This window comes from Salvelinus namaycush, chromosome 31 (genome assembly GCF_016432855.1).
Source record: "Salvelinus namaycush isolate Seneca chromosome 31, SaNama_1.0, whole genome shotgun sequence".
NCBI lineage: Eukaryota > Metazoa > Chordata > Actinopteri > Salmoniformes > Salmonidae > Salvelinus > Salvelinus namaycush.
Window position 1 is genome coordinate 37085206 of NC_052337.1, and position 21661 is coordinate 37106866.

A 21661-nucleotide genomic window follows, 5' to 3' on the forward strand; every position below is an offset into this window, starting at 1 on the left:
TTGGCTTATCTTGATCAATGTTTCACCCTAAACTGACCTCTCTGAAGGTTAGAGCGTTGGGCCAGTAACCGAAAGGTCACTAGTTCTATTCCCCGAGACGACAAGGTGAAAAATCTGTATTCAAGGTGTAACACTGAATAAACACAAATAAATCTACCTATGTGCACTTTATTGGCTTATCTTGATCAATGTTTCACCCTAAACTGACCTCTCTGAAGGTTAGAGCGTTGGGCCAGTAACCGAAAGGTCACTAGTTCTATTCCCCGAGATGACAAGGTGAAAAATCTGTCAAAGGTGCCCATGAGCAACGCACTTAAAGGGGCATTTCACCATTTTTAAACGTTATATTCATCATCTCCAGCACCACTCCAACATCTACATATGTGAAAATGGTGCGTTTCTATGTTTTGTAGTAAATAAAAAATATATAGGAAGACAAGTCTTTCCAAGGACATGTTGGGGTGTTGATGGAGATTATGAATATGAAAATGTTGAAATTTCCCCTAATTGCTTCAGAGTCTCCATTGATAATGGGTAGACCCCGGTCGTGACTCCACTCTCGGAGGGTGTCTTAAGGAGAATTGTGATATGCAAAAACAGATTTTTCCTTAATTTACACATGCATATTGTAGCGACCCGCACAGACAGCGGTGTGTTATGTGGTAGGCTATTAGTGGGTTGGGTTGTACTTACCAGTGTTCGCGGGGTCCGACATGCCAATCAACCTGCTATCTGCCAATCACGGGAATGCCTGGAATGTTCTGATGCCGGGCATCCTGGCGGAGTGGCGTGGAGGGGGGTTGGGCAGGGGGATGGAGCATTGGAAGTTAAGACGAGGTTTAGCCATTGTTCTCTCTCTTACGTCTGGGCTTCACAAGAGAAGGTCACGGTTGGCTTGTGGGGTATCTTTCATTTATTTGGCGTGGGCTACGGCCAAACAGTAGCCTGTGTAAAGTTGGGTTAATAAACCGTCAATTCGTAAACTCAACCCTCTGTCTGGACAATTGTTCCTTTATGATCTAGTCAGGTCATTACAATATTAATACACACTTTTACATGTGTGAAATAGGACAAAGATAAGCACCCACCAAATACGTATTTGTTGCTGCAGTAGCACTTACATACAGCAGGTGCCACATAGTTTAAATTCTAATATTGCTGCTGTAATGCCATGTTCACTTACAGTAAGAAAAGACCTGCTAATCTAATCTTGGGGGTGTAGCCCTTTCCTGCAGTCAATGACCAAAAGCTCCGTCTTTGGCCTCATGGGTGGAATGTTATTCATATTTTTCATAAATGTATAATTCATAAATGTATATTATTTTTCTAACAATGGAAATCTGGTGTTTCTATGTCAAACAGTTTTGTTACATTTCAGTCTTCTGTGATGTATATAAACTGTAATATTGTGAAGCAAACTCAAAATTGAATACATTTCAACTCTATATCTGACAGGGTACAGACGTCTTATTTTCTTAAGCCCATAACCATGTTTGTGAGGTGTATACTTATGTTTCAAAGTAGATTTGTTGAAGACTACTAAGAATCACTCTGTATGGCCCTAATTTAGCCCACTACAGTAAGAGATTAACTGGCACTGTGCAGACTTTTGGCATGCCTTTGAGTGCAGATCTATGGTCATCGTGTCCATTTTTTGTCCAAGGATACAAATAATGAGTTTTTTATTGAGCTGATTGGTGTGGCTACAAGTTCAGTATTCAGGTAGTCTAATAATTCAATTACAAGTATTAATGGGCTAGGCTATACACATGAATGGAAAAAGGAAAAGGAAAAGGAAATTGCATTGCGAACAGTGAATAGGTCATTCCTTGTTCTTCACCTGATACACTGATGTGAAATATCCTGGATGTACAGTATCAGTCAAAAGTTTGGACACACCTTCTCAAGGTTTTTTACTCAAGGTTTATTTTTCTACTTTGTAGAATAATAGTGAAGACATCAAAACTATGAAATAACACATATGGATTCATGTAGTAACAAAAAAGTGTTAAACAAATCGAAATATATTTTAGATTCTTCAAAGTAGAATAAAAACAGTGGTCTGAATATTGACTTTGATCTCAGGCCCTTCTTATGAACAATAAACTAAACTTTTGCCATAAACTATTGTTTCTTAACAGTTTCACTCAATTCATTCTAATTAACTTAATCATTATGACACACCCCTCACTATTATCATTGGTTGCACTAATTGCACTGTTTGTCTACATAACCTGGTTCAAGTATTTATGACATTATCCTGAAGAAGGCACGGTGACGCCGAAATGTTGGTGATTTACCCAATAAATTACGGAGTTTATATATGTAGTGTGCGACTCTCTTTATTTGTATAGTTTATAGATTCTTCAAAGTAGCCACGCTTTGCCTTGATGACAGCTTTGGCATTCTCTCAACCAGCTTCATGAGGAATGCTTTTCCAACAGTCTTTAAGTAGCTCCCACATATGCTGAGCACTTGTTGGCTGCTTTTCCTTCACTCTGCGGTCCAACTCATCCCAAACCATCTCAATTGGGTTGAAGTCGGGTGATTTTGGAGGCCAGGTCATCTGATGCAGGACTCCATCACTCCTTTTTGGTCAAATAGCCCTTAGACATCCTGGAGGTGTGTTTTGGGTCATTGTCCTGTTGAAAAACAAATGATAGCGCAAACCAGCTGGTGAGCAATCAGCCCTTGATTACCCACCAATCCGCAATCAGCCCCAATTAGTCCTGGCTGGAGAGCCCGTCGAGACCTGGCACTTTTCAGCAGATGGAGCCATCGCCTCGTGATGTATACTCGGTCTGTCACCAGGCCTCGACGAGTCTCCCCCTGGTGGCTGACCTGCTGTACGCCACACACACTTTACTAAATCAGACTTAGAATACTGTCCCACTTCCCCTGAATGGTGTTTGGATAGTGGGACACGTACCATTTTAGCTATTAAAATGCACAAAATGAACCTTTAATCAATTTAAATGTATTTTCATTCATTTGATATTCTAAAATACATTGAAATATGTTGTTTTAGTTGTTCATAAGATCTCTGAAACAATTGTAGATGTTATATAGCAAATAAACAGCATAGGATGACCGTGGAAGAAATTAGAGAGGAATAACAAGGGTAGGAAAGGAAGCACAATGAGATGTAATAACAAAGGGAGGATAGAAAAGAGGGTACATTTATGAAAGGGGACAGAATTTGGGGGATAGTAGAGGTGTTTCAGAATCAAGTAAAAGCTGTGCAAACTCCTTTAGTTAGATTTTCACCAAGACCTTGGAATGTCCCCAAATATATTTTCCAAGGTCATGGAGATGGTTTAGTTAAAGGTTATTGTCATAAAATTGTAAAAACAGAGTGTGTCCAGACCTTATTTCACATTTCTACTTGTTTATGTGCACATCTGTTTATGTTTGGCTGGCTCCGCTGAGTCTAGCTCTCCTCACGTGAGGAGATATCGATCAGGGCATGGCCAGTGGTCTCAGCTAAATCAGCTGGTGCCCACTTTCCCCACACTCTATACATGAGCTGATCATGCACCCTCTGATTGGTTAAGGACATCTAGCTGGTCCTGCACTGGCTAGCCCTATAAATATAACATATTGCCAATCGTCTTTAACCTTCCAGTGCAAGATCAGAGGAGGATATATGGCAGTGTGTTCATGGAGTTCATGGGTAAAAGCCATTTCCATGTCCATACCCCTGTTTGGCAATAAAGTTCCTGTGTGTGTTGACTCTGTGAGGTTGCCTTATTACTCTGACCAGGAAAGTTTTTCAGTGAGTCACAGACTAGTTAAATAGGAGTGTATTCCCTCACAGTGTGTTATCTACAAGCTTCTACAAAGTCGTATTGATGAATTCGTAACAAGTGTGAGGTGAAGTGGGACACTAATGTATTTCTAATGAGAAAATAGTGTCCCAGTTAGTTTACTAAAGTGTCCCACTGAAAGAGACCCTTTAGCAAAAGTATGGGTCTGATGTTGTTTTAGGGGTTGTAGCATCCACTGAATAATACATTATCAAGTTGTTTCATCATTAATTAATGGGAATACACATCACTTAAATAACTGATTCTGATTGTCTACATAGCAATCTACCAAAAAGTGTCCTACTCATGCATACTTCACACCACAACTCCTCACTTGGGGGTGGGAGAGCAGGGTGGGTGTGAGAGGGGAACAATCTCTCACTGTGATTTCTTCCCCATAAGCTATATTTGCGTTGGTGGACTGTTTGTTTTTTAATAGTCAGCAGTAGGTCAACATTTGTTCACTGTGTACATTGAGTGCTCTGTTTAGGTTATATGTAATTCAAATTTGTGCAGACATGCTTTATGAAGTGTTATATAAAAACGCCTTTAGAGGTGTGCCATGTGTGCTTACACTGCATAATAGAGTAATGCTTCTTCTTCCGCTGTCAGCTTTTGTCCTAGCCGAGGTCATCTTTTCTTAGTGACTGTCCCAGTGAATGAAGAGAGGGTGATTGCAGTGACGTGAACCGCACAGCTGATCGGACGATAACGAGGCAGACAAGCATTCCGCTATGTGCGCCCGGGATGTTTTTGTGATGTTACCAAGCCAAAGATCCACAAAGAAAGAGGTAAATGTAATCAAAAAGCATAGGCAATAGCGTTATGCTGCCGCGTGATGTTAAATGTGCGTATGGTGAGGATGTTTCACTTGCTGTTTAATCTGGTCTGTCATTGCAGTGGTAGCTGACGATTCTGTGTTTCGTCGTTTATCAGGTCTAATATTTTATTCCGACTTTGTTTTAGGTTTGCATGTACATCATTTAGCAGACGCTCTTATCCAGAGCATTTGGGGTTAAGTGCCTTGCTCCGTGGAACATCGACAGATGTTTTACCTACTCGGCTCGGGGATTTGAACAAGCGACCTTCCTGGTATTGGTCCAACGCTCTTAACCGTTAGGACGGCTTCCTGCCGCCCTATGTAATACGGGTAGGACAGGGTAGGTTATAATAACTTCAGTTGATAGACACGTCATGATTTTCTACACTGCGATCGCGCTGGATGATAGCAAAGCATGATGACGCTAGATCCGTGCACTAAATACGCTGTGTAGGACTCTGCGGGGCTGACAACAATTTATTTGCATCGTAATGACCCACGGTCAATGAAGTGAACAATTACCCCCTTCTGATTCATGTCTCATGTGTATCCTAGATGTTGAGTGGGTTAAATTAATCGTCGTAGTTCTGCTACTATTAATCATGAGACCCCTCGCATGAATTCATCTTTGATAGCTACTTGCGACAGCAGCTGTTAGAGCGGAGGCTTGCTTACATTCCTGACTGGCGACTTCATTCTGGCTAACAACAGTAGAAGATATGTAGCCAGCTAAATATAGCCGCTGGAAGTAATGGTGCCCCCTGAAAAATCGGAATAAAAATATATATATTAATAAAAAAATTGGGCACTGGGAACTTTAATAGTCCTGTATTAGCTGACAGATAGGGACAGATATCAATTTGCAGGGCCAGCTCAGGCAAAAAGATTTACAGTATCTCCACCGCTGGCTATGCAGCTGAATGTAGCGAATGTAATACTCTTTGGAAACTTTTCTCTGTCATAACTTTTGGATTTGAAATTGTAACCAATTACAGACTCACCTGTAGAGGAAGTAGAAGAGTCAGCAGTTTTCAAAGGTATGGGTCTTAAACATTTTCTTGCCCAGGAATCCTCCTCCCAGGCAAACTGGTGACCCAGGGACCACCCCAATAATATCTTCAGGGCCGGCTCCAGGCATAAGCGACATAAACGGTCGCGTAGGGCCCCCGGCCGCTATGGGGCCCCCTGACCCACATTTATATATATAATATTTTTTTTAGGAACTCAGTCGGGTCTCAACTTACTGTTGAGAGTAAAATGCTTTTCATGGTCAATCTGACGTCTGAAGTGGCCGTACAGCGGCGGGTAGGGTAGCCTTAGGGTGGCAGGGTAGCCTTGGGGCGGCAGGTAGCCTTGGGACGGCAGGCAGCCTTGGGACGGCAGGTAGCCTTGGGAGGGCAGGGCACGTAGCCTAGTGGTTAGAGCGTTGGACTAGTAACCGAAAGGTTGCAAGATCAAGTCCCTGAGCTGACAAGGTACAAATCTGTCATTCTGAACAAGGCAGTTAACCCACTGTTCCTAGACTGTCATTGAAAATAAGAACTTGTTCTTAACTGACTTGCCTAGTTAAATAAAGATAAAATGAATACTGTGATGTAGACTTCAGGGCTTTCATACTTCTTGCAATTAGCAGAGCTATTGTGAAGGGAGTTGTCAAGGAAGTTCCTGTTATTACAGGATGTACCGCCCCACCTACCATCAACCAATCATGTTAATACGGAGCCCTCCGCATTGTTACAAAATTTGAGAGGCGCACGGCGATGCGGTACAGAACTTGATCTGGCCTCTACATGGCTCCGCAATTGCATCACACCCTCCATACGAAGCCTCCGACCACATGTTTGGATCAAGCCTAAATTGGCTTTTAGAATAGTAGAATACACAAGGTGCAAGTTTGAAATGTGGTTGTGCATCAGCAGTTTTTCTCTTCTTTTGTAAGTCCCTGACAGTCAGTTAATTGGCCATGTCAGCTAACAATTTGTAGTTTGGTAAGTTAGTCTAGCCATTTATCTAAACTTGTACAGTAGTAATCATGGTCGAATACCGAGCTGGCACACAGGGCATGTGCCCAGGTGCCCTGACCTCCACGGGGCCCCCATTGATTTTGTTTGTCTCTCTCACTCAGATATTAAGATAGCACAAGTCATGGCAAAATGTGTAGAATTGCATGAAATGTGTTATAAAATTGCAGAATATTTTCTCCGCCCCATGGCAAAATGTGTAGAACTGCAGGAAATGTACTTTAAAACATAAATGTTTCTCTCCGCTTGGTGGTGGGGCCCCCCAATCAAATCTAGCTTAGGGCCCCCAAAAGGTTAGAGCCGGCCCTGCATGTCTTATCATCAGGTGAATGATAATGGCAAAGTGAAGTAATCAGCATTTAAAAATTAATAATTCATATATTTGGTAATCTTCTGACTGGCTAACTGTTCCTGGAGCTGTTGGTGGAGAGTCATGAAGGCCTTGTGTAGTTCTCGCTCCCCTCCCTTGAAATTTGTTCCTCGATCGGACACCCTCTCTGGGCCCGGGTGCCTCAGCTACTCATCATATTTCTTGATCAACAACCTGGTGAGCGGATGACCTGGGTCCAGAAACACTGGGTGAAGAACGTCAAGGCCCAACAGGTCACACCTCTGAAGACGACCTCAAACACGAATCAGTCTGGTGTCGTTGTCACGCTCCGGTGTCAGCGTCACCAGACAGCTGCTCAGAGGGATTGGCTTGCCTGCTTCTAGTAGGGAGAAGTCTCTGCAAAGATCTCAGACTGAGCATGTCTGAGTACTTTGAGTTGCTGCTTGCTTGAAATTGTAGGCTGAAGGGTTGTCGGCACTACTGGCTGCCCCGTGTAGCAACTCTGGCTTCCACCAGCTCATGGAAAGTGTTGAACTGGGCAACATCAGGGAGAGACGACTTGGTGTCCGCTGACAGGAGCCCACAGATGGTAGGCTTTCACAGCTCCTCTGCTTCGTCAGGGGGTACTTGGTCTGGTCTTCTCAGCCAGGATGACTGGGCCTGCCACAGGAATGGAGGACCTTGACTCCAAAGGTTGTGTTCTGAAAGCTGAGACAGCGTCTTGCCGCGTGTGATATCGTCAGCTGAATTTCTCTCCGTGTCCATGTAATGCCTGGCCTGGGGGTCCGTGAGCTCCTGTTGTTCTGTGACTCTTGTGCCTTCAAATACTTTCTACCTACAGGAGTCTGACTGGAGCCAGGTTAAGACTGTTGTAGAATCCGACCAGCACTTGACCTCATGGATTTCCAAGGTGAGTTATTTTCTGATGACCACGGCCAGCTGGGCACCGGTGAGTGCAGCACAGAGCTTGAGTCTTGGCATTGACTGTTCTCGTTTTGGGGCCACTCTTGATCTTGCTGCAAGGAATGCCACTTGGAGCCGTCCATTGGTGTCTTCAGTACGGAGGTACGCGACGGCACCGTACGCATGTTCTGAGGCATCACTGAAGACGTGAATACTTGACGTAACACCTTAGCAGTGTGACCTGAGACATCTGTGGAAGTTTGACATTTTGGTTGAATGCATTCAGTTGTGCAACTGACTAGGTATCCCCTTTCCCTAATATTGAGTTAAACAGCTTCAGAACAGCCTCAGAACAGCCTCAATACGTTGGGGCATGGACTCTACAATGTGTCGAAAGCATTCGACAGGGATGCTGGCCATGTTGACACCAATGCTTCTCACAGTTTTGTCAAGTTGGCTGGATGTCCTTTGGATGGTGAACCATTCTTGACACACGGGAAACTGAGCGTGAAAAACCCAGCAGCGGTGCAGTTCTTGACACAAACTAACACAACTACTAACATACTCCATTCAAAGGCACTTAAGTATTTTGTCTTGCCCATTTATTTCCAGTCAATGTAATGAGCCTATCATTTTTAGTATTGGAAATCGAACTTTGCCCACTATAACTTTTCTCCGCCCATGCATTGAATTGATGTCACACAATACATTGTAGGTGCACTTGATCTCCCGCGTCCTGCAGAGAATTGCACTCGGCTTGCATTTTGACTCATAAAGTTCCTCATAAAGGAATTATGTTTTTCAAAATTTTGGAATGTTCCTGAGTGGCCTAGTAACCGTTTTGTCCTAAATTGACTTGAAAATGGCTGTGTAGCAATGATCAACAACCAACTTGACAGAGGTTGAATAATTTGTTAAAGGATAATGTGCAAATATTGTACAATCGAGTTGTGCAAAGCCCTTAGAGACTTACCCAGAAAGACTCACAGCTGTAATCGCTGCCAAATGTGATTCTAACCTGTATTGACTCAGGGGGTTGAATACTTATGTAATCAAGATATATTAGTGTTTTATTTTTCATATTTTTTTTTTTTTACAAATGTTAGAATTTTTTGTGTAGATCATTTATATTTGTAAATTTTTTTCATCCATTTTCATCCCACTTTCTAACATAACAAAATGTGGGAAAAGTGAAGGGGTGTGAATACTTTCTTCCTCCGAGAAGATTGAATGACAAATTAAGTTTTTATCAAAAACTACTGTTTTCAGCACCCAAAGAATAGCCCGCAATAACACAGAACAATGCTGTGTTTTGATGTTTTGATAAAAATAAAAATAAATGTTTTGATAAAAACTTAATTTTATGTGACGTTGGAGCTCCAGTCCGCCCACACAGTCACTGCTCAACTCCATCGTGAATCATGGAGTGGAGTTTAGTTGGCTAATTATTGCTTAACCAAGTCAAGATGTGTTTGCCTTACAGAAACGAGGATGAAACCAACATGATTAGCACCGATGGCCTCTCTAAATGCGAGGCGACCTGGCGCGAGACTGGGAAAAGGCCACAGCCGGAGATGTTGCACCTTCTGTCCGCTGTCATTGTCTGGCTTGTGACGGGGACAACCATCTCCAGTCTTAACAAATGGATTTTTGCAGTGTACAACTTCAGGTACCCCTTACTGCTGTCGGCCCTGCACATGTTGACAGCGATAGTGGTGGACTATGGGCTTATTAAACTGCGAATTCTCCAGCAAAACGGTGGGGTTGACAACCAGAAGGACCTTACCACCAGCGCCAAATGCAAGGTGTTTTTATTGAGCTTGACATTTTGTGCCAGCATCGCATTTGGCAACATGGGTCTAAACTATGTCCAGCTGTCATTTGCCCAAATGATCTACACCACCACGCCAATCTTCACCCTGGCCATCTCCACTCTGATCCTGGGCAAGCAACACCACATCCTCAAATACACAGCCATGATGCCCATCTGTCTGGGAGCCTCGTTCAGCATCATGGGCGAGGTCCAGTATGACCAGACAGGCTGCTTCTTTGTATTCGCTGCAACAATGTTGAGAGGTGTCAAAACCATCCAGCAAGGTGAGTCACAGCTGCTACCTTCAAATTGTCTTTATGATAGTTGTTATGTTGCATCTCTGATGATGGTCACTTTATAAATGTTGTATAATAACAGCTGTATAATAGACTTCTGTTGTAGCCCTAGGGGTCGTTCCTAAGGATTTCAATCACTTTCTGACTTTTGATTTGAACATAACCTTTCTTACATGTTTGCCGATGGTGGAAGTGGTCAGAAAGTTACATTTTTGGCCTGAATGCCAAAACATTTAGGAGATGGAGGTGTTCAAAGATTACCCATTTTGCATACCCTACCCTACCATGAGACGTCCATGTCTTCATCACTGAAAAAGATTCAGTTTGATATAATTTGAAAGTTTACAAACGGGGTTGTCAAACTATTTTATGATTTCTAGAAATATTAAAAAATAAATATATAAGTTTTAAGTTTTAACGTCAATTATCTAAAAACGTGTAAACTCAGATGTTTCTCATTTTCACAAATGTTGTAGCTTAGATCCTATTTTTCATCATCTGAAGTATTTGTGTAGTGTCCATCATCGATTGAGAGACAGCATACTCTTGAGTATAATTTCAATCATAGAAATATAATTCATAGAATGGACCTATCCCTTCAGACCCCTGCAATCAGAAGACACGAAGAGAAAGGTTTTACTCCACCCAAAATCTGTCCAAGAAAATAAGCCCACGAAGTGAGGAAGTTTTGTATGGTCAGTGAAAGAGTGTTGTATTTGGTCAAAGGAAAATGTAATTGCTAATTTGCTATGTGAGGCTTATTTGAGCAAATATAAGTTTTGTAATGGTTTGGTTGTTAGTTACAAATGCACTGATATAGGTGGACGCACGTGGCATTTTGAAAGAAACATTGTTGGAATTGTGCCTGTTGTCATAGAGAGAGAGATAGAGGACTCATCATGGATATAATCTGTTTTAGCATGGACATTGCCGTTGAGGACTTCCCCCATTTTAAAGTAGTCCACTGGGTGGGGATTCCTATGAGTTGGGAGCAATCAGCAAATGGAGAAGAAAATGTACTTGTTTAAAATGGAGATAGCTAGCTTCAATGGCACCGCCCATGCTATAATGGCACACATAGAAAGATGAGTAATCTCTTTGGCCTGGTATTCACACACATATCTGCCCTCTCATTGGCTAGAATGGTCCCACCTGATCTCGCCTCCTCTCGCCTGCTTTCTATGTTTGAGGACATGTATTTCCATTGCTAGAGCAGTCACTCGAATTTCTTGTTAATACTGTATAATAGACAATCTTTGCTACAATTTAGCTGCTACACAATTGACATTTAAATTGAATTGAAACTTAAAATTACTACCAGTAAGATGGCTGATGGTCCACCCACCGTTGAATGTCAACTTGAATGGGAATGTCTATCCTATTATCTATATTTCTAGGATTTCAATAGGTTTCCAATGGAAGATTGATAGTTTAATTTATAACAATGGATATTCTCACTCAAGTCAACGTTCTTTGATGTGTAGACCTCCAACCATCTTTGTGGTACCATTTGAAAGTTGAAATTTCAATTATGTTCTAGTCTCATAGTCTTTTAATTATAGGTCTATGGTTTATTATGTGTAGGTCTATGTGAGTCGCATGGTAAATATAAGAGTCATGGATTTACGTAGACCTACAATACTATTTGGAATATGTTCGGTGGTTTGTTGTGTGCAGTACATTTTAGTGGGGAATAGGGTAGGCTATGCTTTTATGATAATTTAATGATGGTTGTAGACCTCCAACCATCTTTGTGGTACTATACCATTTGAAAGTTTACATTTCAACTTTTTTCACATTTTAGTACATTATCAGCCAAAACATGACACTCACCCTGTATTCAAGAGTATGCTGTGTCTCATCTGATGGCAGGCATAACACAAACACCTCAGATGATGTAAAATATGGTCTAAGCTAAAACGTACAGTGGGGCAAAAAAGTATTTAGTCAGCCACCAATTGTGCAAGTTCTCCCACTTAAAAAGATGAGAGAGGCCTGTAATTTTCATCATAGGTACACTTCAACTATGACAGACAAAATGAGAAAAAAAATCCAGAAAATCACATTGTAGGATTTTTAATGAATTTATTTGCAAATTATGGTGGAAAATAATGCATCTGGATGAGCATTTTCTCGTTTGTTTATGTCTTAGTTCCAGCATCGGTTTGTGGTGGTAAATAGACAGCTATGAAATATATAGATTAAAACTCTCGAGACTTCCTTAATTTCGTTCCTGTATTTGAACAGTATGAATTTGTTCATATATTTTCTCTACTTGTTTTGTTAGTGTACTGTATAGTGCTGTACTGATAATGAACCTGCTAGTCTCATGATGTGAAATCCATTCTAATTAAACAAACCTATGACATTTCCATGTTCTGACCATGGCAGATTTGACATTATGTTAAAATAATGACTCTTGGTCTGGATTTTCTACTCTCAGAACCACCACCCTGAAATACCAATGTAGTTGGATGGTGTCGTGTCGTGTTTCAGCAGCTATTTTCAAACTACCCTCGTAAAGGTCTCACTTGTTTACTTTATATGACACATATCAGTGGTGCACGTGTCTTGTTATTTTGCTACAGGCGGCTCACTCCCTTGGTATCCATGCAATTATCTGACGTGTTGTTTCACAAATATAACACATCTCAGTGATATGAATGTGGAACTACAGTGTTGTTTTGTATGATTAGGTTTTATTTCTCTCTATCCTCTCTTATCTTTGTATTTAATCCCGCCACCCAAAACCAAATCTTGTGTTTGCGCTATAATGTTTAGCTTCTCTCTATGTAGATTATATTTAAATGCTTTTCTTTGTGTGTGTCTCTCAGGTATCTTGCTCCAGGAGGAGAAAATCAACTCTGTGTTCCTGCTGTACCTGATGTCTATCCCCAGTTTCTGCATCCTGGCCGTAGCTGCTCTGGGCCTGGAGAACTGGGCCGTGCTAGAGTCTCCAATGAACTACGACCACAACCTGTGGCTCTTCATTCTGCTCAGCTGCCTGGGCTCTGTCATGTACAACCTGGCCAGCTGCTGCATCATCACCCTCACCTCCGCCGTCACCCTGCACATCTTGGGGAACCTGAGCGTGGTGGGCAACCTGCTGCTCTCCCAGCTACTGTTCGGCAACGAGATGTCAGCGCTCAGCTGTGCCGGTGTGGCTCTTACTCTCTCTGGCATGCTCATCTACCAGAACTCTGAGTTCATCTCCAACTACCTGGATGCACGGCGAGCTAAAGCCAGGGAGCTCAGCCGAGTGAGGGAGGAGGATATTGCTGGCCCATTCCAACCGCCCCCCCAAGAACAGCAGGAGAGGGTAGACGCTGGCGGCAAGCGAGAGGACAAGATGGACTGAGAGAGAGAGAGAGAGAGAGAGAGAGAGAGAGAGAGAGAGAGAGAGAGAGAGAGAGAGAGAGAGAGAGAGAGAGAGAGAGAGAGAGAGAGAGAGAGAGAGAGAGAGAGAGAGAGAGAGAGAGAGAGAGAGAGAGAGAGAGAGAGAGAGAGAGAGAGAGAGAGACTTTCCTGCCCTTAGGGTTAGTTAGGTGGTTCTGTGGAGAGGTTCAGGAAATGGGCTGTGACCTCATGATGTCATAGTTGATGATGACGACATGAGTGACAGAACTTGTTGGGTTGTTTTTACCTCTTCACTGTGCCAATGTATTTATTTTAGCCATGGTCTCATGGAACAGAAGTCAGTCTAGGCCAGCTGACTAAAAAAACAGATGCCTTTAGGAAAGTGACAGTTTAGTTTGTACTGTTCTAATACCCATACATGCACACATACTGGTATGCATGCATGAGCACACAAACTATGTGATATATCTTATGAGATATCACGCACTGTTACTCACACTACTCCACTGTGAAAATGTTCTCTCTGAGTGAGTGCTCAGTGGGATGGTTGGGTGGGAAGGACAAGGAACACTCATATGGATGGGCACAAAAAAAAAACGTTTTAAAAACGTATGGTACTGTTACCTAACCTTCCCCTGGTCTCTTATCAGTAGGAAAGAGGTTTTCTGGCAGCTTTTTATTTGGGGATCTTAAAATGGGGGTTCCGCATTTGTTATAGTGCTATAGCTTTTGTCTAGATGAAGTTTACAATGGCGGAAACATTCAAGCTAACAGGTTCAGCATATCATTTCTCCTGGCTGTTTGTAGGCATGGCGGCCAGTAAGCCACAATGTTAATCTACTGCATAGTGAGGCATAGATCTGAGGGCAGCCACCTTGTCCCAGTCAACGACCCCTTATTGTATTTCCCTTCATTTCCTCTTAATAATAGGAACCTATTATAATCAGTTTAATAACCTCCTACCTTTACAGCAGTTCTCACTGCAGCAAATGTCTATTATAAGGCCTATCCACTCTCTAAGGAGTCTCACTCATCTTTAGCACACTCCATAAAAAGTATTTCATCATCCTCTCCTTACCGCCACTCGAACAGAAATGTCTTCTCCACTCAGAGTGTGCCACTGTTTTCAACCTTTACATTTAGTCTTTATAACTGACCTCTGCTGGACAGTGTTATTGTAATTCCATTTGCACTTTTGAATATTTATGATGCAATGGTATTTTTTTCTTTTTTTTTCTTCTGTAAGCAACACTATTTTTTGTCCTGTTTATGATTCTTACACAGGACAAAGAGGAAGTTGTTATTGGATTTCTGTTTTGCCACCTACTAAATTGAATACAAAAGCTGTAGTATGTCTCTTACCAGAATTGACCTTGATCAGAAACTAAAACGACTTAATTGAAGTTGGAAAGCTCTTACATGATGTGTCCAGAGCACTGACATATGTCAGAAGTCACTCAGTAACTGGAGGTCTAGTCAACTGGTCTGTCACTTGGCCAGCTAATGTACACTACCGTTCAAAAGTTTGCGGTCACTTAGAAATGTACTTGTTTTTGATAGAAAAACTCTAAATAGTACCCGCAAAACACCAGTCTCAACGTCAACAGTGGAGGCGACTCCGGGATGCTGGACTTCTAGGCAGAGTTCCTCTGTCCAGTGTCTGTATTCTTTGATTTTATTGGCCAGTCTGAGATATGACTTTTTCTTTGCAACTCTGCCTACCGGACCAGCATCGCCTCTCCACTGTTGATGTTGAGACTGGTGTTTTGCGGGTACTATTTAATGAAGCTGCCAGTTGAGGACTTGTGAGACGTCTGTTTCTCAAACTATACACGCTAATGTACTTGTCCTCTTGCTCAGTTATGCACCGGGGCCTCCCACTCGTCTTTCTATTCTGGTTAGAGACAGTTTGTGCTGTTCTGTGAAGGGAGTAGTACACAGCATTGTACCAGATTTTCAGTTTCTTGGCAATTTCTCACATGGAATAGCCTTAATTTCTTAGAACAAGAATAGACTGACGAGTTTCAGAAGAAAGTAAGTAAAGTGTTTCTGGCCATTTTGAGCCTGTAATCAAACCCACAAATGCTAATGATCCAGATACTCAACTAGTCTAAAGAAGACCAGTTTTATTGCTTCTTTAATCAGCACCACAGTTTTCAGCTGCGCTAACATATTTCAAAAAGGGTTTTCTAATGATCAATTAGCCTTTTAAAATGATAAACTTGGATTAGCTAACACAACGTGCCATTGGAACACAGGAGTGATGGTTGCTGATAATGGGCCTCTGTACACCTATGTAGATATTCCATACAAAATCAGCCGTTTCCAGCTACAATAGTCATTTACAACATTAATAATGTCTACACTGTATTTCGGATCAATTTTATGTTATTTTAATGGACAAAAAATGTGCGTTTCTTTCAAAAACAAGGACATTTCTAAGTGACCCCAAACTTTTGAACGGTAGTGTATGTTCTGTGACTGGAGTTCGAGCGTAACTCTCAGACTCAGGCGTGAGATTGCATTCCAACAAGTTACTGTAGATCTTTGTCTGTTGGAACCGAATCTGATGTATTTACACCAGGGGAGAACGAGGGCCCACTTTCATTGAAGCCACAAAGTTCAAGGCTGACCACGGTACTGCAGGCATTGTTTGCCGAAAACAGGATCCTCTATTATAGTGTATGGGAAAATGACAATCTTCATGGGTAATCTTTGTCTAAATAAAAATGGTAACAATAACTGCTTATATTATTATTGTATGTTCTTGAATTTATTATTTTAAAATCACACACAGAAGAAGTTATCCGGATAATTTAGTTGCTAATGGCAGCCTGCAGTACCCCCGTCGGCCTTCAAAGTTACTCAATGCGAGGGAGCAGCACTGAGCTAGCCTGCAACGTCACTTCCTGGAGTAGCTCAAACTGCACATGATATGTTTCCATGAGACGCCATCTTAACCGACTTAATTAAAATAAAATAAAAAATGTACCCCTTTTTCTCCTCAATTTTGTGGTATCCAATTGGTAGTTAGTCTTGTCTCATTGCTGCAACTCCCGTACGGACTCGGGAGAGGCGAAGGTTGAGAGCCGTGCGTGCTCCGAAACACAACCCGACCAAGCCGCACTGCTTCTTGACACAATGCCCACTTAACCCGGAAGCCAGCCGCACCAATGTGTCGGAGGAAACACTGTACACCTGGCAACCGCGTCAGCGTGCACTGCACCCGGCCCGCCACAGGAGTCACTAGTGCGCGTTGGGACAAGGACATCCCTGCCGGCCAAACCCTCCCCTAACCTGGACGATGCTGGGCCAATTGGGTGCCACCCCATGGGTCTCCCGATCGCGGCCGGCTGCGACAGAGTCTGGACTCGAACCCAGAATTTCTAGTGGCACAGCTAGCACTGTGATGCTGTGCCTTAGACAACTGCGCCACTCGGGAGGCCCTTTAACCGACTTAATTTGGCTTCAAATGCGCTATTGAGTCTTCACATAGGAATGAATAGTGTCACGTGATCAATGGCTTTGTCCATTCATATACAGTCATTCAATTACACCCATCTTAAGGCCAGTGCTACTGAAAGGACCTTATGAAGATGTTGAATGAAGATGTTTCTAATCTTCCTTCCCCAGTCAAAGAACCTTCCGGTGTGAGACTTAGCCGCCCAGTTCAGCCTTTGATAGACTATTTGGAAATGGTTTTATATTTTTTGTTATACCCGCCTGATGTTTTCCCCCCAATATGTTGTCATATGCACAGCAGTAGACACAGAATGATTTGTTTCCAGCCTCAACCTGATAAATTAGTCATTTGAATGAAGATAAGATGAATGCCATTCCCAAAAAATGTAACACCGAGTTCTATTGAGAGGCTCATGTTATTGATGGTAGTTAAATACCTCAGTCTTCAACATAGTTTGTTGCAGCCCATTTGTTTAATGACTTAAGTAAGTTGGCAGTTGAAGCGAGATCAAATAGCTGAAAGCATGTCTGCCCACAACCACGGTTTGTCTACTGGTCAACTGTTATAATTTGTTTGTTAAATAGCCTACTGATCGAAAGGCCAATTTTGTTTAGCAACTTTTGAATTTATGATAAGATACTTTTTAATCACACAGCCCTTAGAATACCTATTTAAACTGTACCAGCGTCACAGATCTGGGTTTGATTTGTCAGACTGAGTCAGTTTGACAACTCTGGGTTTGACTAGTCAGGCTGCTTGTTCACACAGAGGTTGTCTTTGACTGGCTATAAGGGCAGAGCAATGCACATATTGCACTGACGAGTTATGGAGATGCTGCCTTTACAGTGTATGGCTCTTATGTATATACTGTTGATGTTGTCTGAAAACGTTACATGTAAATAATTATTTTATTGTATTGATTTTACAATCATGGAAAGCTGGCTCAAATATACTGGTTCAAAAACATATGTGTCTCCTGTCTTATTTTAGTTTAGCAAAATGGACAATGGCATGTCTAGACACAGAACAAACAGCCCAAACACACTGTAGTAAAATAAATAGCCAGACTACCTGTATAAAATACTGTATACATTTTTTTCAGTTTACCACATACATGGTGGAGCTATTTCCCTGGTTACTGATATGTTTGACCTCAACATCCCCCAGTCAACCTTGTTGTATGAAAATAACATAATGAGAGTAGATTATTTTTTCTATCTAAATTCTCTGCCAAATATGTGTGTGTTCTTTCTTCCCATACAGAGATGTCTTGGCTCTCAGAGTGATGTCGCTGAACAACTCCTTGGCTTTTTTGCCTGAATAAGGTAGTGTTGTTGCTCCCCCTTCTGCTCAGCAGTTCACCCTTTCCCTCACTCTCAAATCATTTGTATATAGGGCTCTCTAAACAACATTTCACTCACCCCCCTGAGTTGATAAACAGCTTTGGTTCAAAATGGTGTCATTACAAAGACATGGTCATCTATCTAGTTAAGCCTCATAAAGTTTTACATGACATAAGAGGTAATTGAGGAGAAGAGTTTTGAAGGAAGTAGTAAGGGAAGGGAGGACAGACAGTCCCACGATTCAGTCTGTTCTCCTCCCTCCTCCTTGCCCTGAGTAGTTATTTTCACTAGTACCCCTCTCCCCCCCAAAACATCCATTCTGGTCCAACGCTGAGGCAGGGGGTGTGGTGTTAGTTCTCAGCACTCCCTTGTGCAAGTCTGAGGAAGAGGAGAGAGTGGGACAGGGGTACTGAACATCGAGGGAAAACGCAAGTCTTCATCACCTGCCGCAAACAGCTGCTGCGTTGTCCCCTAAGACGCACCGACAGAACCCAGTGAACAGGTAGGTCTGTGACACTTTCACTATAACTCCCTTGCTGTCTCTTCTAGTCTTAATTACTATAACAGCTTTCCCACTGGGCACAAACTGGTTGAATCAACATAGTTTCCATGTAATTTGTTGATGTATTGTGAAAAATATATGGATTTTAAAAACTCAGCAACGGTTGTTTTGAGGGTGAAATTTCAACCACAGGATTCTGTCATGGTAACCAAATGTCAACATAGAAAAACCTTGTAATCAAATCAAAATCAAATCAAATGTATTTGTCACACACATGTTTAGCATATGTTATTGCGGGTGTAGCGAAATGCTTGTGTTTCTAGCTCCAACAGTGCAGTGATATCTAAAAATTCACAACAATACACACAACCTAAAAGTAAAAGAATGGAATTAAGGAATATATAAATATTAGGATGAGCAATGTCAGAGTGGCATAGACAGTATATGAAAACATGTAAACATTATTAAAGTGGCCGGTGATTTCATGTCTATGTATATGGGGCAGCAGCCTCTAAGGTGCAGGGTTACGTAACCCGGGTGGAAGCCGCCTAGTGATGGCTGCTTAACAGTCTGATGGCCTTGAGATAGAAGCTGTTCTTCAGTCTCTCGGTCCAAGCTTTGATAAACCTGTACTGGTGAACAGGCAGTGGCTCGGGTGGTTGTTGTCGTTGATGATCTTTTTGGCCTTCCTGTGACATCGGGTGCTGTAGGTGTCCTGGAAGACAAGTGGTTTTCCCCCGGTGATGCGTTGGGCAGACTGCACCACCCTCTGGAGAGCCCTGCGGTTGCGGGTGGTTACTTTTTGCATAAAATATGTTGAATTTGTACCTTTACATCAATGTCAGATCTTCAACGTTACATCCACTATCATAAAAAAAACTACAGGCTGAGAAGCACCTACTGGAGAATTTATATATCTACAGCTATAGTACCATTTAGTCTCCCATCCAGGGTTTTAACCAAGCTCAGCCCTGCTTAGCCATGATGTTTAACACTGATTATTGCCAATGTTCTATGATGAGAATGATTGTTGTGAAATCTCTGCTTAAAAATAAAATAGATTAATTGTTGCTATTGAAGTCATTCCAAAGGGTAGGGTTAACAGAGCAAATTTTTATTTTTTTAATGTAACTAGGCAAGTCAGTTGAGAACAAATTCTTATTTTCAATGACGGCCTATGAACAGCGGGTTAACTGCCTGTTCAAGGGCAGAACGACAGATTGTACCTTGTCAGCTCAGGGATTCAAACTTTCAACCTTTCGGTTACTAGTCCAACGCTCTAACCACTAGGCTACCTTGCCGCCCCATGAAATGAAATGTGACCATACTTGATCACTCATAGATCATCAATGATGCTATTTAGGCCTATATACATAGTAGCATTTAATGTCGATTTAAACTTTGATTTGATTTAGTCTGATTCTTTAACTTTTTACTGCAGTGGGCTAAATCAGGGTCTTCAACAAATCTATTTTGAAACAAAAGTATACACCTCACACACATGGTTACGGGCTTATAAAAAGAAGACAAGTTTACTACGTCAGATATAGAGTTCAAATCTATTCAATGTTGAGTTTGCACCTCAATATTACACTTTATATACATCACAGAAGACTGAAATATAACAAAACTGTTTGACATAGAAACACCAGATATTCATTGTTAATATATATTTATTAGTTATAAAAATTATGAAAAATATGAATAACATTCCACCCATAAGGCCAAAGAGGGTGCTCATTGACTGCAGGAAAGGGCTTAGATGTGTGGTTGAGATGGAGACCTGAATCCAACATATAAATTATTAATTTGTAGACAAACTGGAATTAAAGCCAGACTAAGTCAGTGGTATAGATGGAACGATCCAAGCAGAAGATGAATCTCCATCAAACGTTGATATTTGGTTGCGTTGACAACCAAATTCAATTCAATATTACTTTTTTAATACAGTGAAAGGCCTGAAGTTAAGGCAAACTCCAAACGAATGAAACATTTAACCTTAAAATGAGTAACACATCCATGGTCACATTTTGAGGATACTGTAACTACAAATGTCTTCTTATGTAGTCATATAAAGCATGCATGTTCAAGACAGAATGCATAGGTCATCGCAAGTCTATGATGCCCTACCAATCAAAAAGACAGTAACTGCTCATAGCGTAACTGCTCACAGTAACTTTATGCAGATACTGCTAACACGAACCCCATTTTCTCCAAAACACAATACAACAGAGGAAGGATACATGTCCACATGATTAAGCATGTATTTAATGGAGGAAAATTACAACTCATTTTCGACCAAATGAGCAGTTACTGCCTTTTTGCTTGGTAGGGCAGTATGGAGAAATTTACAATTGCTGTAATAATCTGTGCAGTATCTCAAATGTTATTGATCACTTGCACCATGTCATTTGGTTCTGCTATTAGAGGAAGCACAGTGATAAACAAAATATCTGACATTGTATTCCCATTTGAACTTGCTTGAAAGCACAGCGAAAACTTAACCAAGCATCAAACACTGTTTTTCCTTTGGAATTTGGTTGTGCTTTTAGATGGTTGAAGGCATAGTGATAACACATTGGGAATTCAACTAACTCTTGGCTGTCTATTTTGAGTGGGTGAATATAGGTTGTAATGTCATTGATCAACCTCTCAACGAAATATGACCCAATTATCCATGTGGAAATGACGTGGTGTGCCCAGTGGGTTTATCTTCCTCGATATGATTTGACGTTATGCTTTGTCTACTTTTTGTGTAGTTACTTTTTGGATATTTATGTGCGTCTGTGTTTTTATCCATCTATTTTTCTCATTCTATGTACTTGGGATGATTGATGTTAAAATGAGCAAAGCTACATTACTATATTTGTACATATTATTACTATATTTGTTTTATACTGTTTGTGTGCTGCTCTAGGCCGGTTACTGAGAGAATAAGAAGGGCACTGCAGTGTTAAATCAAACAGTTCTCGAGAGCAGCATAGTTTATGTCAGTTTTGACCCCCC

At 41.5% G+C, this 21661-nt stretch overlaps 1 protein-coding gene across 1 annotated transcript; it reads left to right on the plus strand.

Moving 5' to 3' along the window:
• The first annotated feature begins 4231 nt into the window (after positions 1-4231).
• On the plus strand, positions 4232-13377 carry LOC120026291 (solute carrier family 35 member E4-like). Its single transcript, XM_038971118.1, has 3 exons — positions 4232-4597; positions 9365-9978; positions 12825-13377. Exons 2-3 carry the CDS (start codon positions 9384-9386, stop codon positions 13346-13348), a joined length of 1119 nt encoding a protein of 372 aa, XP_038827046.1. The 5' UTR covers positions 4232-4597; positions 9365-9383; the 3' UTR covers positions 13349-13377.
• The last annotated feature ends 8284 nt before the right edge of the window (positions 13378-21661 follow it).

Excerpts from the sequence above, each read along its gene's own strand:
- LOC120026291 (XM_038971118.1), top strand. The coding sequence starts at position 9,384 with ATGATTAGCACCGATGGCCTCTCTAAATGCGAGGCGACCTGGCGCGAG. Across the intron at positions 9,979-12,824 it reads TGTCAAAACCATCCAGCAAG|GTATCTTGCTCCAGGAGGAG; the intron begins GTGAGTCACAGC and ends TGTGTCTCTCAG.